At 45.2% G+C, this 25,430-nt stretch overlaps 1 protein-coding gene across 1 annotated transcript in view; it reads left to right on the forward strand.

The window, feature by feature from the left end:
• PELP1 (proline, glutamate and leucine rich protein 1) overlaps positions 1-25,430 on the forward strand; it is a 400,761-nt gene that overhangs the window by 90,691 nt on the left and 284,640 nt on the right. Inside the window, exon 10 of the mRNA XM_085639349.1 lies at positions 15,080-15,168. Coding sequence (XP_085495475.1) covers positions 15,080-15,168 — 89 coding nt within the window. The remainder of the gene's footprint in view (positions 1-15,079; positions 15,169-25,430) is intronic.

Consider the following 25,430-nt stretch of genomic DNA (forward strand, 5'->3'; position numbering starts at 1 on the left):
GTCGCCATCTCAGAGCTCTGACAGCGTATCGGGAGTACAGCTCCCCCCTTGTCCCAAGACACAACTCCACATAAAAAGAAGGCTCCAGTCCAGCCTGCGCCCTCGGGCTCCGGTCGGCACCGAGCCCACACTTCTGACGCCCCGCCTTCTGGTTTGGCACCAAAGCCTACTAAAAAGCCTTCCGGGTCCGAAAAGACTCCCTCCAAATCGAGCTTCGAGCCGAGACCTTGGGGGTCAGAACATAAGTCTGGCACTGACCCCCACCATTCTGCCCTGAAACACACTTTGCATCCGAAGACACCAATGCTTACGACTCTGGCACCGAAAGTTTCGGTGTCAAAACAGCCAGAAGTGCCGAAAACACAGAAAAAGCACAGTTTCGACGCTCCGATCGACAAACCGGATCCGAAACAGAAAGTGTTGTATATTCATCCACAGACTGGACAGATCACCACTAAAGTGACTTTAAAAAGGACTGATACAGAAGAGGAATATCACATTCCTTTGAAGAAAAGAATTGTTGGAACTAACCCTTCCCCTCTTCCACTTCCATCACCTCCTTCCCCTCAGTTTCAGCCAATTTTACCTGAGCAAACAACACCACATACAGGATGATCGGGTTGACAATGGGGATGATAATCGGACACTACAAGACCCATGGAACGATTACCACACCAATTTGCCCACAGTCAGTGATCCTGACTTGTACCCTAACAAGCCCTCTCCACCAGATGACAGTGTAGGCTACATTGAATTACTGGGTAGAGCTGCCAACTACCATGGGGTGCAGCTACATAAAGAATCCTCAGAAGAGGATTTCCTTTTTGAAACCCTCAGTACCACGCAGAAGTCATCGCACACACTACCCATGCTCAAAGGGATGACCAGGCTTGTGGATAACCTCTTTAATTGACCGGTCAGAGCTCGTATTCTTACCCCCTAGAGTAGACCAGAAGTACAAGCCAGCACCATCGGACCCAGTATATATATATGAGGACAGTTATACCACTAGACTCCCTGGTTGTTTCCAATGCAAGGAAAAGAGCCAACTCCCAAACAGGAGATGCTACACCCCTAGATAAGGAATCCAAACTTATTGATGTTTCGAGGAAAATGATGGCCTCTCAGGCAGGGACCTTTTGGCGTGTCTCCAACACTCAGGCATTGCTAGCACGATACGACTCTGCGCACTCTGACGAGATGGAGCAATTGATCTAATATTTGGCCCAGGAACACAGATCTAAAACACAAGATCTGGTGCTTAAGGGACAACTTATTTCTAACAACGCAATAAGATGTTCCCTAGATGCTGCAGACACTCCTGCTAGAGCTATAAACACCAGTGTCCTCTTAAGTAGGCATGCCTGGCTTCGCATATCTGGGTTCAAACCCGAGGTACAAACCTCCATATTTAATACACCTTTTCATAAGGAACATCTATTTGGCCCAGTGGTAGATTCTTCACTAGAGTAAATAAAGAAAGACACTGAAGTGGCCAAATCCATGGAAGCCCTTCAGTCAACACAAAGCCGTGGTTCTTTTTGGCGCTCTTTTTACCGCTGAGGTTCTAAAAATACCTCCTCAGAGACCACCTCCAGCTAAAAGAGCAATAACCAACCCTCTACATCTAGGGGTTACTTCAGAGGGGGTTACAGAGGTAACAGGGGCAGGGGTTCAAACACACGTGCCTCCCCCACCAATACAAAGCAGTGACTTGCCTCCTCAACCACTTAAAACCTGTCGGGGAGACTTTCAGATTTCCTACCAATCTGGCAGTCAATAACAGACAAGTGGTTACTACAAATGATCCGTTCTGGTCACTGCTCCTCCAAACATTCCACCAAAGTCACACAAACTTTCACCAGATCACCTACACCTCCTCAAACAAGAGGTTCAGTCTCTACATCTAAAAGAGGCTATGAGCCCTTGCCACCCCAATATCACGAGTCTGGCATCTACTTCTTTTACTTCTTAATACCCAAAAAAGATGGTTTTCTGACTAATATTAGATCTCAGAGAATTCAATCTTTACATTCAGTCAGCTCATTTCCACATGGTAACACTTCAACAGAAAGGTGACTTTCTGTCTACTCTAGATTTAAAAGACGCCTATTTTCATATTCCAATCCACCCCGCTCACCGCAAATTCCTCAGGTTTGTGGTAGCGGGTCAACACCGCCAGTTCAAGGTACTCCCATTCGGAGTCATCACGGCCCCCAGAGTCTTCACAAAGTGTCTGGCGGTAGTAGCTGCTTGCCTAAGAAGACAAAGCATCCATGTCTTCCCATACTTGGACGACTGGCTCATCAAAGCCGGCACGTACCAGCAATGTCTGCAGCACACTTTCAGAACGATTCAGTTACTACATCAACTTGAGTTCACAATCAATGTGACAAAATCACATCTCCAACCAGCCAATACTCAGGACTACCTAGGAGCCACGCTAGATACTCAAAAAGCTCTGGCCTTCCCCAGTGCATCCAGAATTCGAAATATCCAGGCTTTAGTTCTCTAGTTTCAACCCAGTCATTGGAATCCAGCTCAGGTTTATATGCAACTGCTGGGAATGATGGCATCTTGCATCATGATCGTGCCCTATGCCAGGCTGCACATGCAGCCACTTCAAGAATGCTTAGCAAGTCAGTGGAACCCGTCACAGGGTCTATTGACCGATCTAGAGTTGGTAAGCAGCCATACTCCTTTCTCTCTGCAGTGGTGGAACACACCATTTGTCAAAAGGACGGCCGTTCATAGACCCGGTTCCACAGTCAGTACTGACAGCTGACGCGTCCCTCACTGGCTGGGGAGCTTATCTACAACATCACACAGTGCAAGGCCTGTGGAGTCAACAGCAGAAGTTGCTCCACATCAATCATCTAGAACTGCTTGTAATCTTTCTAGCCCTCGAGGCGTTTCAGTCTCACCTAGAGGACAAAGCTGACTTGGTTCGTAAAGACAACATGACGGCTATGTATTGCATACAAAAACAATGGGGGGGACACTCTCTCCAACTGTCCCACTTAGCCCAAGACATCTGGAGGTGGGCCATTCACCACACACTTTATCTCCTAGTGGAACACCTCCCAGGAGTGAACAACCAGATTGCAGATCTTCTCAGCAGGCAGAGGCAGCAAATACATGAATGGTAACTCCATCCTCAGGTTCTCCTCACATACTTTCAAAGTTGGGGAGTCCCTCACATAGACCTGTTGGCCACATACCAAAACACAAAATGCCGCAGCTTCGCCTCCAGGTACCCACACCCGCAATCCAAGGGCAATGCACTATGGATGAACTGATCAGGGATATTTGCCTACGCTTTTCCGCCTCTCCCACTCATTCCATTAGTGGTTCACAAGCTCAGGCAGACCCCTCTCACACTAATCCTAGTAGCTCCCACACGGGCACGTCAACCTTGGTTCACAACCCTGTTGGAGCTATCTCTGGTTCTGCATTAAAAGCTGCATCTAACCTCCAGTCTCCTCGCACAGAGCCATGGAGAAATCAGACCCCCAGAACCAAAACAGCTGAACCTCGCGATGTGGCTCCTGAAATCTTGGAGTTTGGTTACTTGAACCTTTAACCAGAATGTATGATTATCATTAGGGAGGCTAGAAGACCTACTACAAGGGCCTGCTACACAGCTAAGTGAAAGCGTTTTGTTGTTTATTGTGGTAACAATTATATCAACCCTCTTGATGCTTCCATACAAAATATCATCTGCTATCTGTTACAGTTGCAACAGTCGGCGTTTGCTTACACCTCCATCAGTCTACAGCTAGCAGCAATAGCTGCATACCTACGCAATAGACACCATTTGTCGTTGTTTAGAGTACCAGTGATCAAAGCTTTCATGGAAGGACTAAAAAGAGTCATACCACCTAAACTTCCACCTGCTCCAGTGTGGAATCTTAACATAGTTCTCACAAGATTAATGGGCCCAACTTTTTAGCCTATGCACAAATGCGAACCACAGTTCCTCTCCTGGAAAACTGCTTTCTTCATTGCAATCGCTTCATTAAGGAGAGTGAGTGAATTACAGGCATTAACCATACAAGAACCATTTTCCAACTACACAGAGATAAAGTGGTTCTTCGTACCAAACCTAACTTTTTACCTAAGGTAGTATCTGCATTTCACATAAATCAGTAGGTAAAATTACCTGTATTCTTCTCTCAACCTGATTCAGTGGCAGAACGAGCTTTACCCACCTTAGATGTTAGAAGAGCACTCTTGTACTACATTGAAAGGACAAAATCTTTTTGGAAAACTAAAGAACTGTGTTGCTTTTGACCCACCACACAAGGTCAATCCTATTTCCAAATGGGGTATTGCAAGGTGGAATGTTAGGTGCATTCAGACCTGCTATGCGAAAGCAAAGAGAAATCTAACTGTACTCCCTAGGGCACATTCAGCTCGCAAGCTAGGGGCCACCAAGGCTTTTTTGGGAAACATTCCCATAGTTGACATTTGCAAAGCTGCAACATGGTCTACGCCACACACATTCACTAAATACTATTGTGTAGATGTGTTAGCGAGACAACAAGCCAGTGTGGGTCAAGCAGTACTTAAGATACTGTTTTAGACAACTCCAACAGCTACCGGTTAGCCACCGCTTTGGGAGGATACTGCTATATAGTCTATGCACACCATGTGATCTACAGCTGACCTGCCTCGAACGGATAATGTTACTGACACAGTAAGCACCTGTTCTTGGCATGTAGAGCTGTAGATTCACATGCGCTCACTCACCTCCCAGGATACCTGTATCTGCTGTAGTTCACTATTTAATTTACATACATACGCACGTATATCTCTATTCTTTACTACTACTCCATTCTCACCCTCTACGGCAAACAATCTAACAATGGAGTCGATGCCCATGCGCACTATCACCGAAAGGCGGAGTCCACTACCTCGTGACTGGAAAGACTTCTTCGAAGAACAGAAAAGTGCAAACATCTAGACCCAACACTAGATGGCGAGCTATGCACAGCATGTGAATTTACAGCTCTACATGCCAAGAACAGATGCTTACTGGGTAAGTAACATTATCCTTTTCTTTCTTGTCCCTATGGAAAGCTACACATGTAAAAATGTTACAGCGTTGCCCTTACGATAAGCCTATGGGACAGACAGCCTTTCAATAGTGAAAAGTGAAATACACAATATTTTATTATCAGGACATGTCACACACACCAGTACATGTGCTACCTTTCACATACACTGCACCCTGTCCATGGGGGTACCTTGGGCCTACCATAGGGGTGCCTTATAAGTAGGAAAGTGAAGGTTTGGGTCTGGCAAGTGGGTACAGTTTTCAGGCCAGCATGGCAGTTTACAACTGCGCACACAGACACTAAAGTGGTAGGTTTGAGACACCTTTTTAGGGTTACTCACGTGGGTGGCTCAACCAGCGTTGCAAGCCTTCTAGTAACATTTGATTTACAGGCCCTGGCGCACACTTTACTAGGGACTTTCCAGTAAATCAAAAATGCCAATCATGGATAACCAATCATTGTCACAATTTATACAGAGAGCATATGCACTTCAGCACTGATCAGCAATGGTAAAGTGCCCAGAATCCTATAGCCAGCAAAAACAGGGTGAGAAAAATGAGGCAAGAGGCAAAATGTTTGGGGATAAACCTGTCGAAAGGGCCAGGTCTAACTAATTCATTTTAGTGCAAACCACATTTTTTCAATCTACTCCCAATCTGAAGTAGCACTTATTAAATGTAAAAAGGTAACCACGTGTTAGGGTATGGGAGAGATATGCTGTACACCAGTGAATAACCACTTTAGGAGTCTTTCATGGTGCGGACATGTAAAACTTAAACACACAACCTACTTTTTAAATAACATATACCCTGCCCTATGAGCCTTCAGGGGCCTACCTGAGGTGTGACTTATAAGTAATAAAAAGGAATCTTTAGGTTTGGCAAAAGGTTTAGTTTGCTAGGTTGAAATGGTACATTAAAACTGCTCTACAGTCTTCAGTGAAAGACCTGCGACATTATTTAGAAGGTTACTTTAGAGGGTGGTACAATGGGTCCTGCTGCCCACAAATAGCTTTTAATCTACAGACCCATGGTATAGGTAATACCAGTTATTAGGGACGTGCAACAATTGAGTGCAGGTCGGTTTTACCATGTTTTCAAGGGAGAGCAAAAACACTTTACCACTAGGTAGCAGGGAAATGAAGCAGAGTCCTAAAAGCCAACAAAAACTGATTCCGCAAATGAAGGCAAAAATCTGGGGAAACCCTGAAGAAAAGGCCAGGTCCAACATTGAGTATTGGGAGAAGCTATGAAAATGGCTGCATACGGGTCCTCTCCATCCACTTTCTCGATGTGATTTGATTTTCGAAAGCCTCTGACTACCGCTCACTTCAGTAGTTTGCTATTTCCAGAATTTGGGGTGCAGCAGTTCTGCCCGACTACTCTACTCTGGTGTAGGATCATGGCTTATGGCTTTTTAGACTCTTGCAAAGTCAGCAGGTGTTGCTGCTCTCTGGTCATCTATCACTGCTCATGACTGGTATTCTACTTATGTTTGCGCGCTCTGTTGGTTTTTGGTGATATCTAAATGGATTGTTGTACACTCCTTAGACTGCCGGGCCTTTTTTTTTCAATCTGATGCTCATTTATGAGAATCTGGTAACCTCTTTCCCCTTCCACTGAGCATTCAGGGTTACTATAGTTATGTAACCGTATGTAACTGATCTGTCATCCATCAGCAAAGCCAAAGAAATGTATTGTAATTATTTTGCGTGATGTTCTTACCTGATCTTGGACTTTGTTGCCCTTTGGCTAACTCTCAGGGGCTGTGATGGGGGATATTTCTGTGATCCTGCATTGGGATAGTTTGCTACTTATAGTCTTATTTTTTTATAATGTAGTATTATTCTGGACTCGAACTATGGGGCTCAGAATCCGCTTACTTTGTAATTTTTGCCTCCTAGCCTATTGTTCATAAACATACTGAATACATTAATCTTGTTGTTGTAATAAAATAATAGTTTGAGACTACTGTGGTGCCTAGGTAATGCACTCTTTTTCCTTGAATCCTTTTAAGCCATGATTTTGTTATCTTTATGGAAGGTCTGTCAGTCATAGTCAGTCCTTCATCTATTTGTGTGGCTGTATTTATAATGCTCTGCTGAAACACTGAGTTAGGACTCTTGTACTCTTTTACAATGGTTTGACAGCTGTTCTTTCACCAGTAGGTACCTCTGTGAAGCACTGACTAGGAAACCTCGAAGTGATGAAGAGGTATCAGTTTATAGAAAGTTGTCTAAGGCTACAATGAAGAAAAGGAAATTCCAAACCTTTCATTGAGATCGGATTATTACAGCTTCAGCTAATCACAACTCTAAATAAATTTTGAGAGACTGTTAATTCCAAAAAATCTAGAGAGGTGGTTGTAATTGCCATGAGTAATGGTATTCATGATTCACAATGGGCATCCCGTTTCCAGATTATCTTGCTATGTGATAGGATGGAAGAGCTTGATGGCATAATGAAACTTTTAGATGTGTTCTGTTTGAAAAAGGAAATCTTCACTAAAGAGAACCTGTAAAGCCCTACTTAAAGACTCATTTATCCAAACCATGTTTTTATGATACATTTAAAGGGCATATTGACCCCTTGAAGTCCGGACATGGCAAAAAATAGCAGCAATTCCCTTTTAGTAGAGGTTTGTGACATGCAGATATAATTTTCTCCTCGAACCTTTGAGGGCTACCAGCCCTCTCCACGCATTTGTAAACTTACCATTACTGAGCTTCTATTCTGATGCATGCAATTAATGGATATGTTAGACAATTTAATAGGTAAAGTGGTTTGTCCGTCACCATTGGAAACCTATCGAATGTGCCTCTGCCTTTGATAAAATTCAATTGATTGGAGTTTCTAATGATTGGCTCTGTGTTTTACGTCTTGCTTGTATTTTTGAGAGAGTCTTATCATGAGTTCCCTTTAGGGCACATTTAGTTCTCCCTTATTTTAGCCTAACTGTAAATTGTAGGCTGCTTTGCTTTACACACGTTGCACTCAGCATGTTTATTTTTGTGCCATGATATTTTAGCAAAACACTGCACATGCGTTTGTTAATAGTTCTGCTCTCTGGGACTGTGTCTGAACATCTCGTACAAGGTCAAACAACACTGTGCCCTGTCTTCTATGCATGGTAGCAACCTATTTATATTGTTTGTAGAGCGCATGAATCGCCCCAACTGGGGTATCTCCGCGCTGTGACAGCCTTTGACCCCCAGACAGGAGGGATCAGAACAGTGACGTTTTTAACAGCTTTCTGAAGGTGAGGCAGTTGGTGCAGGGACGGAGGTGGATGGGCAATTGGTTACAGTATGATGGAGCCAAATAGGAGAAGGATTTCCTCCCCAACCAAGCCTGCTTAATGCAAGGTGTGAGAAGGAGAGCTTTGGCCCCTGAGTGGAGAGTCCTGGAATGGGTGTATCTGACCAGCTTGTCAGTTATATACCTTGGCCCCAGGTTGTTTAGGGCTTTATAGAACATGCAGCAAATTTTGAATTTAATCCTTTTTCGAATGGGTAGCCAGTGCAATTTACGGAGTAGGGGAAGTGAGGCTTGAATTTGGACACAACATACATTCACATCTGCTGTTTTCAAAAAGACACCTCCTATCATATACATGAGACGTGCCATTTGAAAACGGAGAGGTGAATTCTTTCTGAGGAGAGGTCCTGAGAATATTGTGGCAGCCTTGCGCAACCTGAGATGCAGATTACCTAACCCTAATACAGGTATAGGGTTCCGTTCTAATCCCAGAGATCTATAATACATCACCACTGTGCCTCCGTGGTGAGGATAGGCTGAGGCAGATATGTCTTTAAATAGGGTATGGCTTTTCATTGTATATCATTTACTTGTGATGCTACTGGCTTTGCTGGTATGCATATGTTTTCTAGTTGCAGCACAGTTGTTTTACAATAGAGCATGATAGTTTGAATAAACACTGTAAACTGTTCTCATATTTTTGTTTTGCTTATTATGGACATGCATGAGTGAGAAAACGAAAAGGGACGATCTGTTTCCACGGTTTCCTGAGGGGGACTAGAGCGTTGTGTTCTGGGGTGCTATCTTACCTGTCACTCTGGGAAGGGAAGGTGGGCAGATAAGGCACTATGAGCTAGTTTGGATTGGGGTTCATAGGTACTGATGTGGTATGGTGACTCAGTCACTACATACTGATGCTCTGTTATTCCCATGCATAGTTGTGTTTAAACAGAACCCCTGCAACAGTCTAAGTTCAGCAGGTAAGTGGATCTAAAGATGACTGAGAAGGAAGTGTCCTATTGGGTTTCAATATCAAAGTCAGTGTTGACAATGTTATGTATTTGTTGGAAAGCTTTCCCGCCCTGGCACTTTATGCGTTTCCAGGCCTGTTTGAATGGCTGTCTTCCGTATTGAGATGTATTCCAATTACACTTATTTGCAGGGAGCAGTTATGTTAGCGGTCTTGTTTAGTTTGGAAGACTGCACCCTCCGATCCTGTCATTCCTAGATTAATCAGCTATAAGGGATGGGATTGAATACATTATTTGTTGCCACCTGTATTCTTTCATTAATCTCTAAAAGGCATTCAGTTAGAGCGCTGAAATTGAGTTTCATTTTTCCTAAAATTAATTAAGAGCAGAGTGCCATCTGCATAATCATTGCATGTTTGTCTGAGCGATAATATTGGAGTCCATGGGCAAACTATATATTGGAGATGTGATCATTATGCAGGCCTTAATGTGACTTCACATGATGAGCTGCAATTCGGAGTAAAAGGTATCAATATAGTTTGAGGCCTGTTTAAGAGAAGTAGTAATATCCATTTTGCCTCTTTGAAGATTCTCTGGCTGATGTTAATTTCTGCTTAATAGTCTAACATGAGAATCGAAATGTCACTTGTCTTTCTATTTGTTTTGATCAGTTATGAATGAGATTATTTCCCTGATATTTTTAAAGACTAGGGTTTCAAACTGTTGCACATTGTAACAGTGTTCATATCCTCCTTTTATACAATAGCAGACCCTCAAGCCCTTGTGTGATTATTTCCGTAGGGACACTTTGTACCCTTTTGGAATCATGTTGTCTACATTAGTTTTAGAAGCTATGTTTGACTCCGAAGACTCAGACATGTTTTGTCTTTGTATTCATCTGGCTCAGAGATGTGGTGAATGCAGATTTTCCTGTACTGTTCCAAGCCTTGTTTCTCAGTTACACCTTTACTGCTCAAGTACCCTAATGACAGTGTGGCAGCAATCGCACTCTATATCTTTTTGTGTTGATGAGGACACCCCACGGCTTGATAAACTGGCTCTTGAAGATGAGAACTTCTGTCCATGCTCCTCAGCTGGTCTTTCCTTGGTGGGACAGAGTCTTTGTACGAGTATTGCCTATGTGGTGTTCTGACAAGAAGAGTATAGTATTTTAAGTTTTGCAAAATAATGTTCGAGGCAATCTGCTAATCTATCAGCGTTGATTCCTGAAGTGACCTAGAGTGCATTATATAGGATTTAGGTTAGATAAGGTTGGTAAGTGTACCAGTTACCTTACCATATGCTTGTTATTTATCCTGGGAAAGAGGTTTAGTATTAGGGCTATGTGAAATAGTGACAATATAGACTAATGCTTCTTTTGTTGGCGATTATGTTTGTAAGCCATTTAAAAAATATATATATATTTGAGGTGGGAGACAGACAGGGTTGACTTTTACTTCTGCTTTCATTTTGGTGAAGCTAAAGTACCTTTCCCAGGATAACTCTGGTATTGTTTGTAGTCCTCAAGATGTTTGGTGTCATGAGTTTGATTCTTTAGTTAACCAGTTGGCTGTTTTGCTTTTAGTTGACTGGCGTTTTTAAATCCAGTTGACAGTGACCTTGTGAAAGGGAATGCTCAGTATAAAGGATGGTGAGAGCTGTTTGTGCATGGATTAGTTGTGAGAGTTCTGTGGCTTATTAAGACTTTGTGAGTTTGACTTTGACTTTGGCTGTAAGTGTGAGTAATGCACAGGGTTATAAGGTTGATATAACAGTGCTTCTCATTGACTTTGAGACGATGAGCTTGTGGTATTATGAAAATGTGAAAACACTGCAGATGGGCTTATGCAATCTCTGTTCTGCAATATCTGAGAGGTGTCTTTTATCCCCGGAGTAGGTTGGAAGTGTTTTCTTGGTTTATGAACAGTAAGGGTGTAGTTTGGGGCGGTTTCCTCCGACTTGGTAGCATGACCATTGGGCTATTTGTAGTTAAGGAGTTTGGTTTTTGTTATACTTTCGCCCGGTGTTCTGAATGTTAAGAAATGTTATGGGCAAAAAGTTGGTGTAGGAGAGTAGGGTCTGCTATCCTATGGTCACCCCAAATTTTTGCTTTTTGCTTCACTGGTTTTTGACATATTGAGGCTGTGGGCCTGCCAATCAGACCCCCAGCCTGCTGTTCTCTCTACTAAATTAAAACTATGCACCCTAGGTGCATAACCAATTGGAAGTGGATCACCCTGTCAGCCCCTGTACCAGTGTACACTAGGTACCCAGGGCATTGGTGTACCCAAGGCCTGCCAAGGGCTGCAGCATGTATTATGCCACCCCAGGCTTGGCCTAACAATCTGACACAACTGGCTGATCACTCAGCTGGGGTAAGTTGGTGTAATCACCTCTTACTTAGGTGTAGTATACCTATACCTAACCTTAAATGGGACACCTGGTAACCTCTAAGTCACTCCTATGGCAGGCCTTAACAATCCTGAAGGCAGAGTGCTTGGTTCCATGTGAGATGGTGCTCTGGCATGAGCTGAGCCTGTCTGCAGTGGTCGGAACAACTTCCTTCTACTGTTTCCAGATATCGTCATACCATATACTCTTAAGTGCATTATGAACCTCGCGGTTAAATGCTATCTTTGGTTTGGCTTTATCAAAACATGTCGAGTAAGGTGTCATACGAATTGGAATACTAACCCCTCGCCAATTCTGGCGACGGGGTTAGCATTCCACCCTTCTAGAGGGACACGACATGTACAGTACCTGAAACCCGGGTAAAATCAGACATAGCCTCAGCTCCACAAAATGGATGCTGCCACCACAGACACAAGTCTGCCCTCCTGCTGCTGGGAGTCCTTCCAGCTTGGGAGGTGTGGACAAAGGGTTTCCTGCCAGGGGAGGTGCGTGCACCACCCCAGACAGGATTTTGTGTATTGGTCAGGTAGGGCTTGAAAGAAACCAGACATGCCTGTGGCTCACAAGGAGCCTCGGTGCATATGCCAGTTCAAACCGGTCCTGGGGCACACCAGTCCCGGGCCTGGGGCGAGCTGGACAAAGGATTGGGGGTGTAACCACCCCCCTTCCTGGTCCCACCCATAGGGAGGGACCTAGCAGGTAGTCCGGCCCCTAGAATCCGAATAAAGGTAGGAGCTGTGTCCTAAGACTTCAGACATCCTGGAATCAACTTGAAACTAAGAAGAAGACGGGAACTTCGACATTCTGCTGCACAGAAGACTGAAGAAAATCTCCCCTGTGGTCAGGGAGTGACCACCTTGCTAACGCAAGCACCATCCAGCGAATCAACGTCTGCTTTGCCGCCGCCTCCCGCCGGAGCCCGAGCCCAGAGACTGACAAGACCTGGACCTCCAGACCTCTCACCGCCCGATCCACAGTCCCTGAAAAGAGGAGACCCGTGGAGGCACCGAGACACGTGGAGCCAGCCATCTTGGAACGACTACGACAAGCTGACCAGTGCAACAACCGAGGCTCCCTCCAAGTTGTGCTTTGGGTCCTGAGAAGCCCAACCCTCGAGCAGCATCTGCACCAAAGGTGAGCCCTCCAGCATCTCCACGATCTGCGTGGGGCCCTTCTGCATTTTGCCACTCGACGCGCCTAACCGGTTGCTGGCCCGCTGGCTAGTGGCCATCTTGGCGACGAAATCTACGACAAACACCGCTGGTCTGGTTGCTCCAGACTGGCCCTTGCTCCCCTCCAAAGGAGCAATCCCTCTGACCTTGCTGGTCAGAACCAACAGCTGATTTCCGAATCCTCCTGCAATTGCTTTTGCCAAGGCTTGTTTGCTTCGATCAAGTCGCCGACACCGCCGACAGCGAGAGCCTGCGTGGGACAGCTCGTGAGCCGACTCCTGGACGTCGTCGACCTTCAGGGACCACGTGGCTGCGGAGACAAGCTACCCCTCATCACCTGTTTGCACCCGACATCGCCTGGTACCCACCTGGTGCCACGCTGGTCACTGGCTAGTGACTGTGAACACTGTCCCCTCTGCTTACAGGTCTTCAACATCTCCGATCCACTCTTGGATCCACTGCATCTCTTCCCGACCGACCGCCTGCAGCACTTTTGTCTACAGGCCCCACGGAACAGATAGAAGAAACCCGACGCACTTCGAGGCCTATGCACCCGCTTCCTGTGGGTGAGGTAAAGCTGGCACACCTGTGCCCAAGTGTAGTATTACATCTCTAGTGCCTGTGTTCCAAATCTTAAGTTCCTAGGTCATCCGGAAGATTCCTTTTGCAGTAACTTTGTACTTTTTACGCACCCATTGAAACCTATGGGAGCACGCGTGTGACTATTTGCTCTGCACACGCCACCCGTGGACCTCCTGGTCACTAACTGACGTTAGCTCCTTGTAGGCCCAGCGATTCTAGAGGCCCTAGGCCTTTTCCCTTTTCTGTTCGTGGTACTTATACCACTATTTTAGTATATGGTTCGAGTGGCCACCAGGGCCTATCCATATAAAGTGCAACTTCTGTGTATTCTGTGATAATCTTGTTTGACGATTTGTGCTCCTGTGCTCATAAAGAGACTAGGGGTTACTTTGAGAAATAAATACATATATATTTTGAATATATATCTGTGTGGTGTCCTTTCATTGGTATAAAAGGGGGTTGCATTTGGTAAAACAGCTGGCTTAACACGCTTCACGAGTTTAGCCTCAAAGACTGCTTAGCCTACGCTACCACTAGGGCAGCTGGTCCGAAAAGGTTGACTTACAACCACACCATAAGGGTTGCTTGGCATGGTACAAGGTGATCACTTTAACTAGTGAGCATCATATACCAGGCCAACTTCTCACAGTTGGTATATACCAGCTTTTCTTTACATATAGTGTGCCTCTAAGGGTATGTGTACTGTGTAGTATATGGCTATACATGTGTCATGGTGTGTGTTTTAAATCTGAAAAAGTAAAAAGAAGGGAAAAAAATAAACTAATATTGATGTGTACTTCTTGGACTTGGGAAGTGTTACATTTTGCCCAATTTGAGATTTCCTTAATAAGGTGTTGGGGACCATGATGAATTCTCTTTTTGTTTACCTGGGCATAGATGGAAGGATATAGATCTGTTGCTGTAACATGGATCCTCAATTGCGTAATAGCACAAGTTAAGCAGGGTGAGTTCTGGCCAAGAAGGTTTGTTAAAGGTGGTTTTTACATAGCCCTAATTCCTTTTTGCTGTGTGAGTGTACCATTTCTTATGTACAAAATCTCGATGGATTGTCGTGCTTTGGCGTGGGTTCATGCACTAAGTTGTTGGGGAGTAAAGCAGTCTGTTTGACTTTGTAGCCTTCATCGTTAGTAGACGAAATGATGATGGGATCCCTCAAAAGTGAACACCTGTTTGTGAATTTGCCACCACCTTTGGTGCATTGCAGTACATAATATAGTTACACCACTCACCTCTGGCTGATTGGACTACCATTCCATTCTGAGCAATATCACCTCTACAAATTAGTTTGCATCCATTTACTCACTCCTGATAGACAAATGTGACTGACTACCCTTCATAATATCCTTTTGCTAATTTTTAGTGTGAAAACTTATACATGTTTGCTGTAGCCCTGGTCTTTCAGTGTGATAGTTTTTCTTTATGGTTGCATATCAGCCTGGTACAATAGGTATAGTTGAATTTCTGATTTGGGCATACATTTAGCTTCCTGATGTCTTGTAGTGCATTTTATTTTCCAATCAAACTGTGGTAAAGCAGCCTGCTTTGAGGTGGGTAAATGAAAGTCATGATGACCAAGCTAACAGTACATTTATTTTTTTGTTCAGAGCTGGCTTGGGGATGGACCCCTGAAGATGCTTCTCTTGCCTACGATTCACATGGCGGTGTTAGACATGCTTTCTGCACTCATCCTGGCGTGAGTAATTTCTCTCTTTAATTCCAGCCCAACAAATGGAACACAAGTACAAAAAATGCCCGCACTTGCTGCCTGCCCATAGTGCAATTACTGTGATTGAGCACCAAACATGTTCAGAGGGTTGCTTACCTTTCTGAGCCGCAGTTAACCTCACATGTCTGTCCTGTACACCTATGCTACCATGTCAGTTCGCTGCCCCCCCACAGAAACATCTGGGGGGGATTGCAAAATATTTCCGCTCATCTGCCGGCTTGCCAACAGAGCTACAATAGCTACATGTTTGTTGAACAAATACTGTTTCATCTCTGTTTTTTTTTCCAGTTTTGATTCTCTTTGTGCATAGTTGCGTTTTCCTCACAAGCGATCTTCCTTTCTATCAGTGTTCCAACAGGTACACTCTTTGAAGAGCAGTTTTTGATATCGGGTTTGTTTAGCCAAATTAAGCTAATTAAGTTTTACCATCTGTTGCTTTTCCTCATTTGTTCATGTGCAGAGTCATGGAAACATGACCAGTTTGACATTAATTGAAGTGGCTTTTCCTTCAATGACCTCTACTGAGGTAGCGTGCATTTTCATCTCTACCTCTGTAGCGCTCCAGACCCACCTGCTTGATGGTAAAAAGCTCATCGACCCCTCTCTACCTGGCTTCATAGCCTCTCCAACTTGCACAAGCCTCTGTGTGCTATTAAACTGCTTGAACACTGGTTTAAATCTGGCTTGAGGGAGGGCTGAGTTGGGAAAAGCTTTATTTTCTAGTGGCGACCAAGTTGATACCAAGCTACTTGCTCCTTCCTGACAGTGTGCGTCTTGATTGTGAGATCAGAGTCAGTGTTAAAGCACATTGTGTAAGCGTGTTTGGGAAATCCTAAAGATTCATTGTTTTTAATTTGTTTAAAATGGCAAAAAAATGTAAGTGTCCAGTTTGATGTACACTGATGACATAACTCTAATCCCCTTGTCTGAATGGGGCCAATAAATCTTTCGGACGTGAAGCTTCTGGCTGGAGTTCTTCGCATATGTCTAGTTGTTCATTGCAATATGTGAATTCCGTGAACCTGGCTTTCTGCGTCGAGGTGAAACTTCATCGGCATTACTGGGCAACCAAATGCTTAGCAAGTCGCAAAGCCATGGCAGTATACTTTTTATTGGCACATGGTATTGTTTTTACCCATCCCAATAGAGCAACCACCACGGCCAACTGTATAGATAGGTCCGTGATTTTTGTTATTGTTTGTTTTGTAATGTGCTTATCACTTATTCCCAGAATTTGTATATTTCACAGCATTCCCATTGCAGGTGGTAGATTTCTGCTTCTTCGTCTTGGCAGCGATCGCAACATAAGTCGACACTTAATTTCCATTTATGCAAAGCTGCAGGTTGGTAATACATACAATGTAAAAAGCTTTAGTGAATCAAACGCAGCCTGCTTCTATGTAGGAGTTTACCAGTAGCAGTACTCTTCTATTTCATTGATAATTGGACGATCTAGGCCTGCAGTCCCTTCTCTATGGGCAGGAATAAATAATTTTAGAGCTATCTCCTCCAAGAATTTTCAGTTCCATTGAGGTCACAGTGGCAAGGATTATGTTTCTCTTACTCTACTGCAAAAAACACAGCAGCTAATCAGCTTCCAGTAAGCATTAAAGTGAACTACAAAACTTAATTTCCCATGACATCATCACTTCATCAACCAATCCGGGCTAAGGAAGGCCTATAAGATCAACTGTCCCCATTGTCCTTCCTCTTTCTTTGCCAGACTGTTGGAAAACCACTCCCACACTAGAAGGGGTGGTGGTGGTCTTCCGGACACACTGTGGTAGCTTGGCTCGAGTGGTCAGGAATCAGGCTCCGTGCTAAGCATACAACATACCCAAACAATAACCATGCGTGCATCCGTTCCAAAAACGACTCTACACCGTAAAAATTATAAAAATAACTTTCTTTATCTGCTTTTTCTCTTAGTTGCTGATTGGAGAAAATAAATAACAATCACAATATACAAACTTTTTAGAAAGTGCAGGACAAATAAATACTGGCTTAATGATTCAATAAATAGGGGTGATCATAAATACTGAAGGCATAAATAAAAGTGCAATACAGACAGGCAATTAAATATTCTGAGGCAATAAATACTGTAACCAATAAATATTGTGCATCAATAAATACTGTGGACCAATAAATACAGTGGAACAATAAATAGGTTAAATACAATAAATACAGTGCCCCTAATAAATACTTAAAAGCTGACAGTGACACTCATGGACTCAGATCACTTTTGAACTCCCTAAGGGCTGATTTGGCCCAGGCACAGCTTGTGGGGAGGTGGGAGGCTTGAGGGTGTCTACTCCCTGGCTTGGTCAAGGCTGAGGCCTAAACTGAGGTAGATAAAGGGGGAAAATACCAGAGACCTGGCTCTCTCTCCACACAACTTCTCTAGATTAGTCCCAGTTCACCCCTGGCACAGTCAGGTTGGTTCCAGCACCTCCCTAGCCCCTTAGAGCAGTCTCTCAGGTCTCCACAGGGCCTTAGGCGCCCTCTACTCCACTTACTGCCCTTTTTCTGATGCTCCGACGCCGCTGGAGTCGGGTCGATGCCGTGAGGCGGTTCCAGCTCGATGTCAGCGGCCTCAGCACAATGTCAGTTCTTTGACGACGCCGGCAGGCGGCTCCGGTCTCGATGTCGGCGGCCTCGGTTCGATCTCGACCTCCGATTCGATGGCGTCGGGCAGCCTTTACTCGATGTCGACTTCGGGCGGCTCCGGTCCGATGGTGACCTCGGATTCGATGACGTCGGCCGGCCTTGCCTCGATGTCGACTTCCGGCGGCTCCGGAGTGCGATCCTCACTCCCGACCTCCGGTGCTCCTCTCCTTAGGTTTCCGGCGACTCCGGAGTGCGACCTCCACTCCCGACCTCCGGCACGATTCTCACAGGTTCCGGCGACTCCGGAGTGCGATCCTCACTCCCGACCTCCGTTACCCTTCACCTCGGTCTCCGACGACTCCGGAGGGCGGACTTCACTCCTCCGATGACGCCGCTCACTCGACCTCGGGTGACTTCCTCCTCGACCTCTGGTATTCCTCACGACCTCTGGCGGCGCCCTCTCTCGACCTCTGGCGGCTCCGGGAACGACGTCTGCTTTTCCAGTCAGCGCCGCTTCTCCACCTCGGGCTCCAGGTCTTAGGCTACTCGACGTCGGACTTCAGGGAAACCAGCTTCCAGGTCAGGATCTTGCTGTTCTCCTGTCTCTAAGGCCTGTTCCTGCTGTCCAGGTCCTCAGGATGGTTTTTCTGACTTCTTCCCACACAGGGCTCTAGGCTGGGCTCCGTCAGTAGGGACTAGTATCAAGGGTGGGTTTATGGACCCCACTCCAGGCACAAGTTTCCACCCCTGCTGCTTCACTCCTTCCTCCTTCAAGTTTGTGCTGCTCACTCCTCACCAGTCAGGTGCCAACTGCCAGCTCCAACTGCCAACTCTCCCTCTTAGCTTCCCAACATTCTAAACCGCCTCCAACTGTCACAGGGTTCTGGAATGTTCTGGAAGGTGCTGGTAGGTTCCAGTGGATGCTGGTGATGTCACAGGTGGCCACCATTTTGTGCTCCAGGCCCTCAGACAGAGGTTTCAGGGGTAGCTAAAATGGCTCCCTGAATCTGCAGCAACACTAAAAAGTCTGGTGGTTCCCAAAAAGGAAAAAGTCAAACAGGGTTTGAGGCAAAAGTGGGACAAAATAAATAATGATGAGGAGGGACCACCCAAAGGGCTGACAGGTCTAACACAGACACATAGCTATAACTGAACCATAACGTTTGTAACAGCCAACGATCTGGAATACTCTGCTAATGTCCATAATTGATCACCACTTAGCCTTGTAGATTATTCAACTGATGGTCTCCTGGGACGTAGGTCAGAAGCTGGCTCTGTCTGTTATTTCCACTAGGTGTTAATACCGTGCATAGAGTCCAGGGGTTCCCCAAAAGTGTTCAGGGCTCAATGTAAAACTCAAAGTGCTCTATTATTGGTAGTGTGGCCGAGCAGCCTTAGGCCAAACACAGAGGCGTGTAAGACATTCATAGCACAACAGTGATCAATAAGGGACACATGAATCAAGCTGGAGATCCAGACGAATTTTTAAAAAATGATATACTTTGTATTTTATTTTAAGGCTAAGGTCTTCATAATCAGATAAGTACGTTTATAATCACAGATACTTTTCACTTTAAAAAATGGACACTTTGCAACACAGTCCAAGGTTATCCTATGGGGAAAACAATATTGTGGTTAAACAAGTAAGTATTAAACTTACAATCGCATTCTTCAGAGCCAAAAGTCAGCAAGGGCCAGTGGTTCGGTAAGTACCAAAACTGCACCACCCATTGTGCAACTGTCACAGGGGCGACCTCACAGGGGTGGCCGGGTGCAGAGGTCAAAATCGGAGTTTAACCCAAAGCTTTTCAGTGGAGACAGGAAGTGCATGGAGCCACTCTGCTTGCAGGTAAGGAAATCAGTTGCAGGGGGCCAAGCTTTGGCGGTTAGGTCAAGTACATTGGGGAGGCCACAAAGCAGCACCAAACATACATTACTAGCGGCACAGGGCGGCCAGTTGCAAATTTTATGTCTAGCAACCAATGCTTTTCAGTAGGGATTCGTCTTTCGGCAAAGCAGCTGCAGGCATGGAACCGGAGGTTACAGGAGGAAGACCAACAACCCCAGGGGTAAGTTGGGATGTAGTGGGTCATAGGGGCACCATTGGTTCAGCTCACCAAAGCCTAGGGGCTTTGGGTGCAGGTGTGCCTTTAGACATCTGAGTCTTCTTGCCGGTCGCAGTCCGGGGGAGCCTCTGGATTCACACTGCAGGCACAGTCGTGGAGGGCAGGAGAGGTCAACCAATGCTGGACACGAGTTCAGGATTGCCGAGGAGACTTCACTGCACAGGGTGCAGCGTGGGCAGGAGGCGCGGCTCCGTCGGGATCCGGAATCCTTAATGTAGGTTTCTTCAGGACAGACCCGCTATCCACAGGAGAGTGAAGTCTTTCTCGAAGGCAGCAGCCCTCTCGAGGGTTTCAGAGGTCGCTGGTTGCAAGACAGGTTGCAGGTTCGCATTACCTGGAGACAGGCCGGGAGGGCTGGGGCCTAGGCAGTCGTTGTATTCAGTTGTCTCTGCAGGGTCATCGTCTTAGGTCGACGCAGATCTAGTTCCTAGGTCTGGGGGAGCCACCTAAATACTAAATTTAGGAGGTGTTTATGGGGAGTAGCGGGTAGGGCCAATGGGCACCTTGCCTGCAGTGACTACACACTCTATTATGCCACCCTTCTGTGGGAGGGGTGATAGACCTAGCCCTGATTGGAGGGACTCCCCATCTGCAAGATGGCAGGGACTGAAAGTTGTGCTTCACCTCGCCTCCCCCGTCTTGGGGGCGGGGTTGGCAGATAAAGGCACACATCCTATTCTTTTTTTAAATTATTCCTGCTGTTTTTACCTCCCAAAGTGGGAGTGTAAATCAGGGGCTTCCATCTGCTACTAGCAGCAGAGGCTGGGGGTCGCATTGCAAAGGCGGTATATCTTTGAAGCTTCACTCTTTGAGCACTGGCTTGTCCTGGGGGAGGATGTATGACACCTCTGCCCAGGAGGTGCATTGTTTATGGCTCTCTACCCAGGGGTCCAGGAACTTGTCTGGTGGTGGCTGGCTGCCTGCAGCCAGCCAGAGACCACACTAGAGTTGGTATGTTTTCAGGGGAAACCTCTTAGGTGCACTTTGAGTACATGGTACAAAAAATACCACACTGGCAACAGTGTTGATTCCTTGTGTTAAGGAAGCCATCATGGTGCTGTGGAACTCGAGTTGTCGAGTTCCCAGCCCATGTACTCTCTATGACTTCCCTGGCTCGTGCAGATATGCCCTAACCTGTGGTACAGTGCACCCTGCCTTAGGGCTGTGAGGTCAGCTAGAGGGGTGACTTACCTATGCCTTCAGGCACTGTTAGCTGGCATGGCTCCTAGGCAGGGTGCCATGTCAACTTTGTTGTTTTCTCCCTCCACAGGTGAATGCAAGCTGCAAGGGCAGTGGGGGACTCCCAATGAGGGTGTTCCAAGGGGACCCTCTTCGGCTCCCAGGCCCTATGTACCCAGGGTACCATTTATCAGGGACTTGTATGGGGTAGAAGTACCAATTGGTAGTTTGTTTTTTATGGAAGAAGTACTGGCACAGGGGGCCCGATTGACAGGAACCCTATGCACTTCATTTGAAACCACATCAAAACCAGGCAAAAAGTGTTACTAACCATGCAAAAGAGGCACTTTCTTACAAATCCTTTTGACGAAACTGGAAAATGTAATCAAAACTACATCTGAGCTTGTAGTAATCAACCTTGCCTGTAGAAAAAAAGACGATAATATCACAAACCTTGCTCTATAACAACAAGGGTGGGCATCATCTTATAAACAACATCATAATTGAACTCCTCAATCATATGTAATCAAATATACAGAAATACAATGCAATTTATGCTAGTGAGATAATCCTCACCTGTGCCTCCTTAATAGAACTGAGAATTCTTCGAGGCGATAGCTTTAAATCTTTTTATTCTATGTCCGGACCGGAGGCTTCAGATTATGCCTGTTCAAAGCTGACCCACAACAACAGAGGCAACATCAACAATTGACTTATGATGGAAAACCTTAAACTAGAATCCGAGGGCCAATCGGCAGCCACCAAAATGTTCTCTAGGTGGGATCCCAACGAGAAAGACTTGGTGGCCATGGCGCCTCTCACGGAATGTACACCAAACAGGGAAGTGTCTATATCTGCCTCAGACGACAACCATTTAACCCATCGGGCCAGAGTGGCTGACTTGTCTGGTCTAAAAGGTTTCTGCAAAGCAATAAGTCTGTCTCCGTCTTTAGTTTGACTCAATTCCCTGGTGCAATCCTCAAAAGTCCTTTAACCAACGTATTACATAAAGTTTCTGCTTTTCTGGAAAAGCCAGATAATTGACTTAAAATGAGTGTGTCTTACTAAGACTGGAATGCTAAAAACCACTCCAGAAGGTGAAAAAAAACCTCTACCTGTTAAGTCCACGGCAGGCACGTCCACAACACGTCTGCATCAAATAAGGCACAACAGTATTGTGAGTTAGGCAAACAACTGTTTCCAGTAAAGATCCTCATTGGCCAGCCAACATCTAAGGAACTTAAGTACCACATCTACATCCTAATGAACTGAATATTTTGGTTTGGGAGGCTGGAACAAATGGATATCCCGCAATAACTTACAAACCACAGGGTGTTCGCCCAATGGCTTTCGATCCCCATGAAGATGGCCTGCTGAAATGGCAGAACGAAAATTAGTGACTGACCTATAAGCCAATCATTGATCTGCTAAATATGATAGGAAATTGATGATGAGATGCAATTCTGTGCCCCTGGGATCCATACGCTACTCGTTGCACCAACAAACTCATCTTTTCCATGCGGAAGCATATTGTTTGTGGGTAATGGGAGGCCAAGATTCTTTGAGATAGAAGGAAGATTGCTTCGAAAGACCCTCCATTTGCTAGTGTCTCCTGAAATTGGCCAGTGCCAGTATCTCCTGAAACCATAAACCCTAATTGGCCTGAGCTAATTAGAGCATGAGGGAACCCCATGAGGGCAGTGAGAAGGTCCGGAAAGGTTGGAAACATTATCCAAGACTGACGGGACATTTCAAACAATAAAGGAAATCGGTGCTGAGCTCTCAAACAGGGTGTTACAAGAACTGGCCCCTTGGTGGCTCATCTGTAAATGACCCTCTAAATCATGAATGGGGAAAAAGCATAAAGGATGCTCCGCAGGCAGTTCTGGAGTAAAGCATCCAAGCTCACTGAAAGGGGTTCAGGCCAGTAAATGACTACTATCCGAAGCTGCAAGTTCATATGGGAGGCAAAAATATCTCCTACACACAGGCCCCCTTGGTGGTTTAGCTGACGGAAAACTCTGGGGTGTAACCTCCAATCGCTCAAGTCCCTCAGAAACCATGAGTTCCAATCTGCTGCCACGTTTGCATTTCCCTGGATGTACTTCACTATCAGTGAGATTTTGCATTGGAGACAAAAATGGTAAAATCCTTGGCAATCTCCCCTAGGTGTTGGAATCGGGTTCCCCCCAATATGGTGACGTATCGCACCGTAAAGACCTTGTCCATCCGTAGGAGAATACAACTGTGAGATTTCTAAGGGCAATAACCTCTTGATTGCAAACTACCCCGCCAGGAATTTCAGACAGGTGATATGTAGTTGCCGTTCTGTCTGAGACCACCTGCCTCCTGTAACGATCGTTCCACATCTGAATCCGCAGCCCCATCTGCATCTGATTCCATTATGACGTACAAAGTGCTTCCGAATATGGCTTTGTCGTTTGTAATGAATCTGCTTTTCACTAAAAGGACACACCCAACCCATGCACTCCCTTTCAGGGAGGCAAATATACCACTGCACCTTTAAAAATACACATTGAACAGCACTTCCTAAAGACGAGGAAAGGACACCGCACTCCCTTTAGACAAGGCAAGAAAAACTAATTCTTGTGCTTGTCAAATAACACACACAAGTTTATTAATGCAACATTTTAAAAAGACAGACTGAATATATCAATTATGGCAGACTCCAAGAAAACTGTTAATTAATGCACTGTTCAAAAAAAGTAAATGCAGATTCTCCAATGTCAAATGAATAATTAAATGAACAATTGAAATAGAATGCAATATATACAGAAGGCAAAGAGTAGAAAATATAAACGAGAGAGAGAGGGCGAGAGAGAGAGAGAGAGAGGTTAGGAACACCTCACTGACTGATTCTGCAACATTCTTGCCCACTCTTTAGCTGGGGAAGCCCTTTCAACAACCCAGGTAGGAGTGTCAGTCAGGACTCCAGTTCTGTCACCATTCCACAGCAATACGTCTATTCTGTGGTGAACTTTCACCTGAACTACGAAAGCTTCCTGCTTCAATATCATTATTCAACGTGAGGTGAAGTTTCTAGAAAACCCTGCCCCTTTCTCATTGGAAAAAAACGAGCAGGCTGTACCAGTCTGCGTCAAGGCCAAGACAATGGCTGGCCAAGTCTCTGTATTTTGACTCTGAAACAGAGTTGTACATTCCACAGATAATACCCAGTTCAGTCTGGTCAGTGAGGTGCGAAAAACAAGTGAGGAGCAGAAAGACTATGAATCGCAAGCACTGCTGTGTAGGCAGGAGCAAGGCAAAGTCAGACATGAGGCCATGTCAAAGCCAATAGTAAGAACTCCTAATTCTATGCACGCAGAAGCAAGGCAAAGTCAGAAAGCAAGATGACATGAGACATGTCAAAGCCAACAGTAAGCACTCCAAATTAGCAAGCAAGGCAAAGTCAGGTCAGCCAAATTTAAGCACTTATAATATAAATGTACTGTTCTACTCCGTGACAGCTCTCACTAAAAGACAGCAAGATTACAAGACAGAAGAGAAGCAGGCATATGCAGGACCGTCCTATATTAAGGCTAGGGTAAAATAACACACTAAAGTCAGTTAAAATGATGGTAGCCTTTGATTAAGTTAAAGCCATTTGCTTTGCTAATGGTATTGTATAGCAATTAGCAAAGCAAATGGCTTTGACTTAATTGAAGGAGAGACCTATTGCATTTTCAATGCTTGTTAGGTCAGTATCGAGCAATGACACCACAAGAGAGCTGGCGACAAGGGGATAGCAAGTATAATAGCAATTAGCAAAACAACCGAAAGCGCGCCATGTATAGAGATGTCACATGTAATCCCACGCAGCGCGTGCACATCTTCTGTCCGTCTGCGTGCATTCTTTGGAATTCGTATTGATTCCAAAAGGCCCTCGCAAGGCAAGAGCAGCGCATGCGCGCTGCTAACGCCAAGCGAGACCTAATAACGGAACCTCTTAACTAAAGACACCACTACTAGTGGAAAACCTCATTTCATAACTGGAAGACACAAATATAAGAATGAACAATTAAAAGCATGTGTTAGCAAGTCTTAACTGAAAACATAGCCATGATTGAAAGACTGCAGTTCATAATTGAAAAACACAACTATGATTGAAGCACTGCATTTCTTAACTGAAGAAACACAACTAAAACTGTGAAGTTATAAAAACATGTATGCTTATCTGGATACTTAGCAAGAACAACACACGATAAATGATGCAAGCATATGAACTAATGTCTCTAATGGTTAATACTAGAACTTCTACTGCTGAAGCAGCCAAACGTATATATTGTGTGCTAAATA

This window comes from Triturus cristatus, chromosome 12 (genome assembly GCF_964204655.1).
Source record: "Triturus cristatus chromosome 12, aTriCri1.1, whole genome shotgun sequence".
Classification (NCBI taxonomy): Eukaryota; Metazoa; Chordata; class Amphibia; order Caudata; family Salamandridae; genus Triturus; species Triturus cristatus.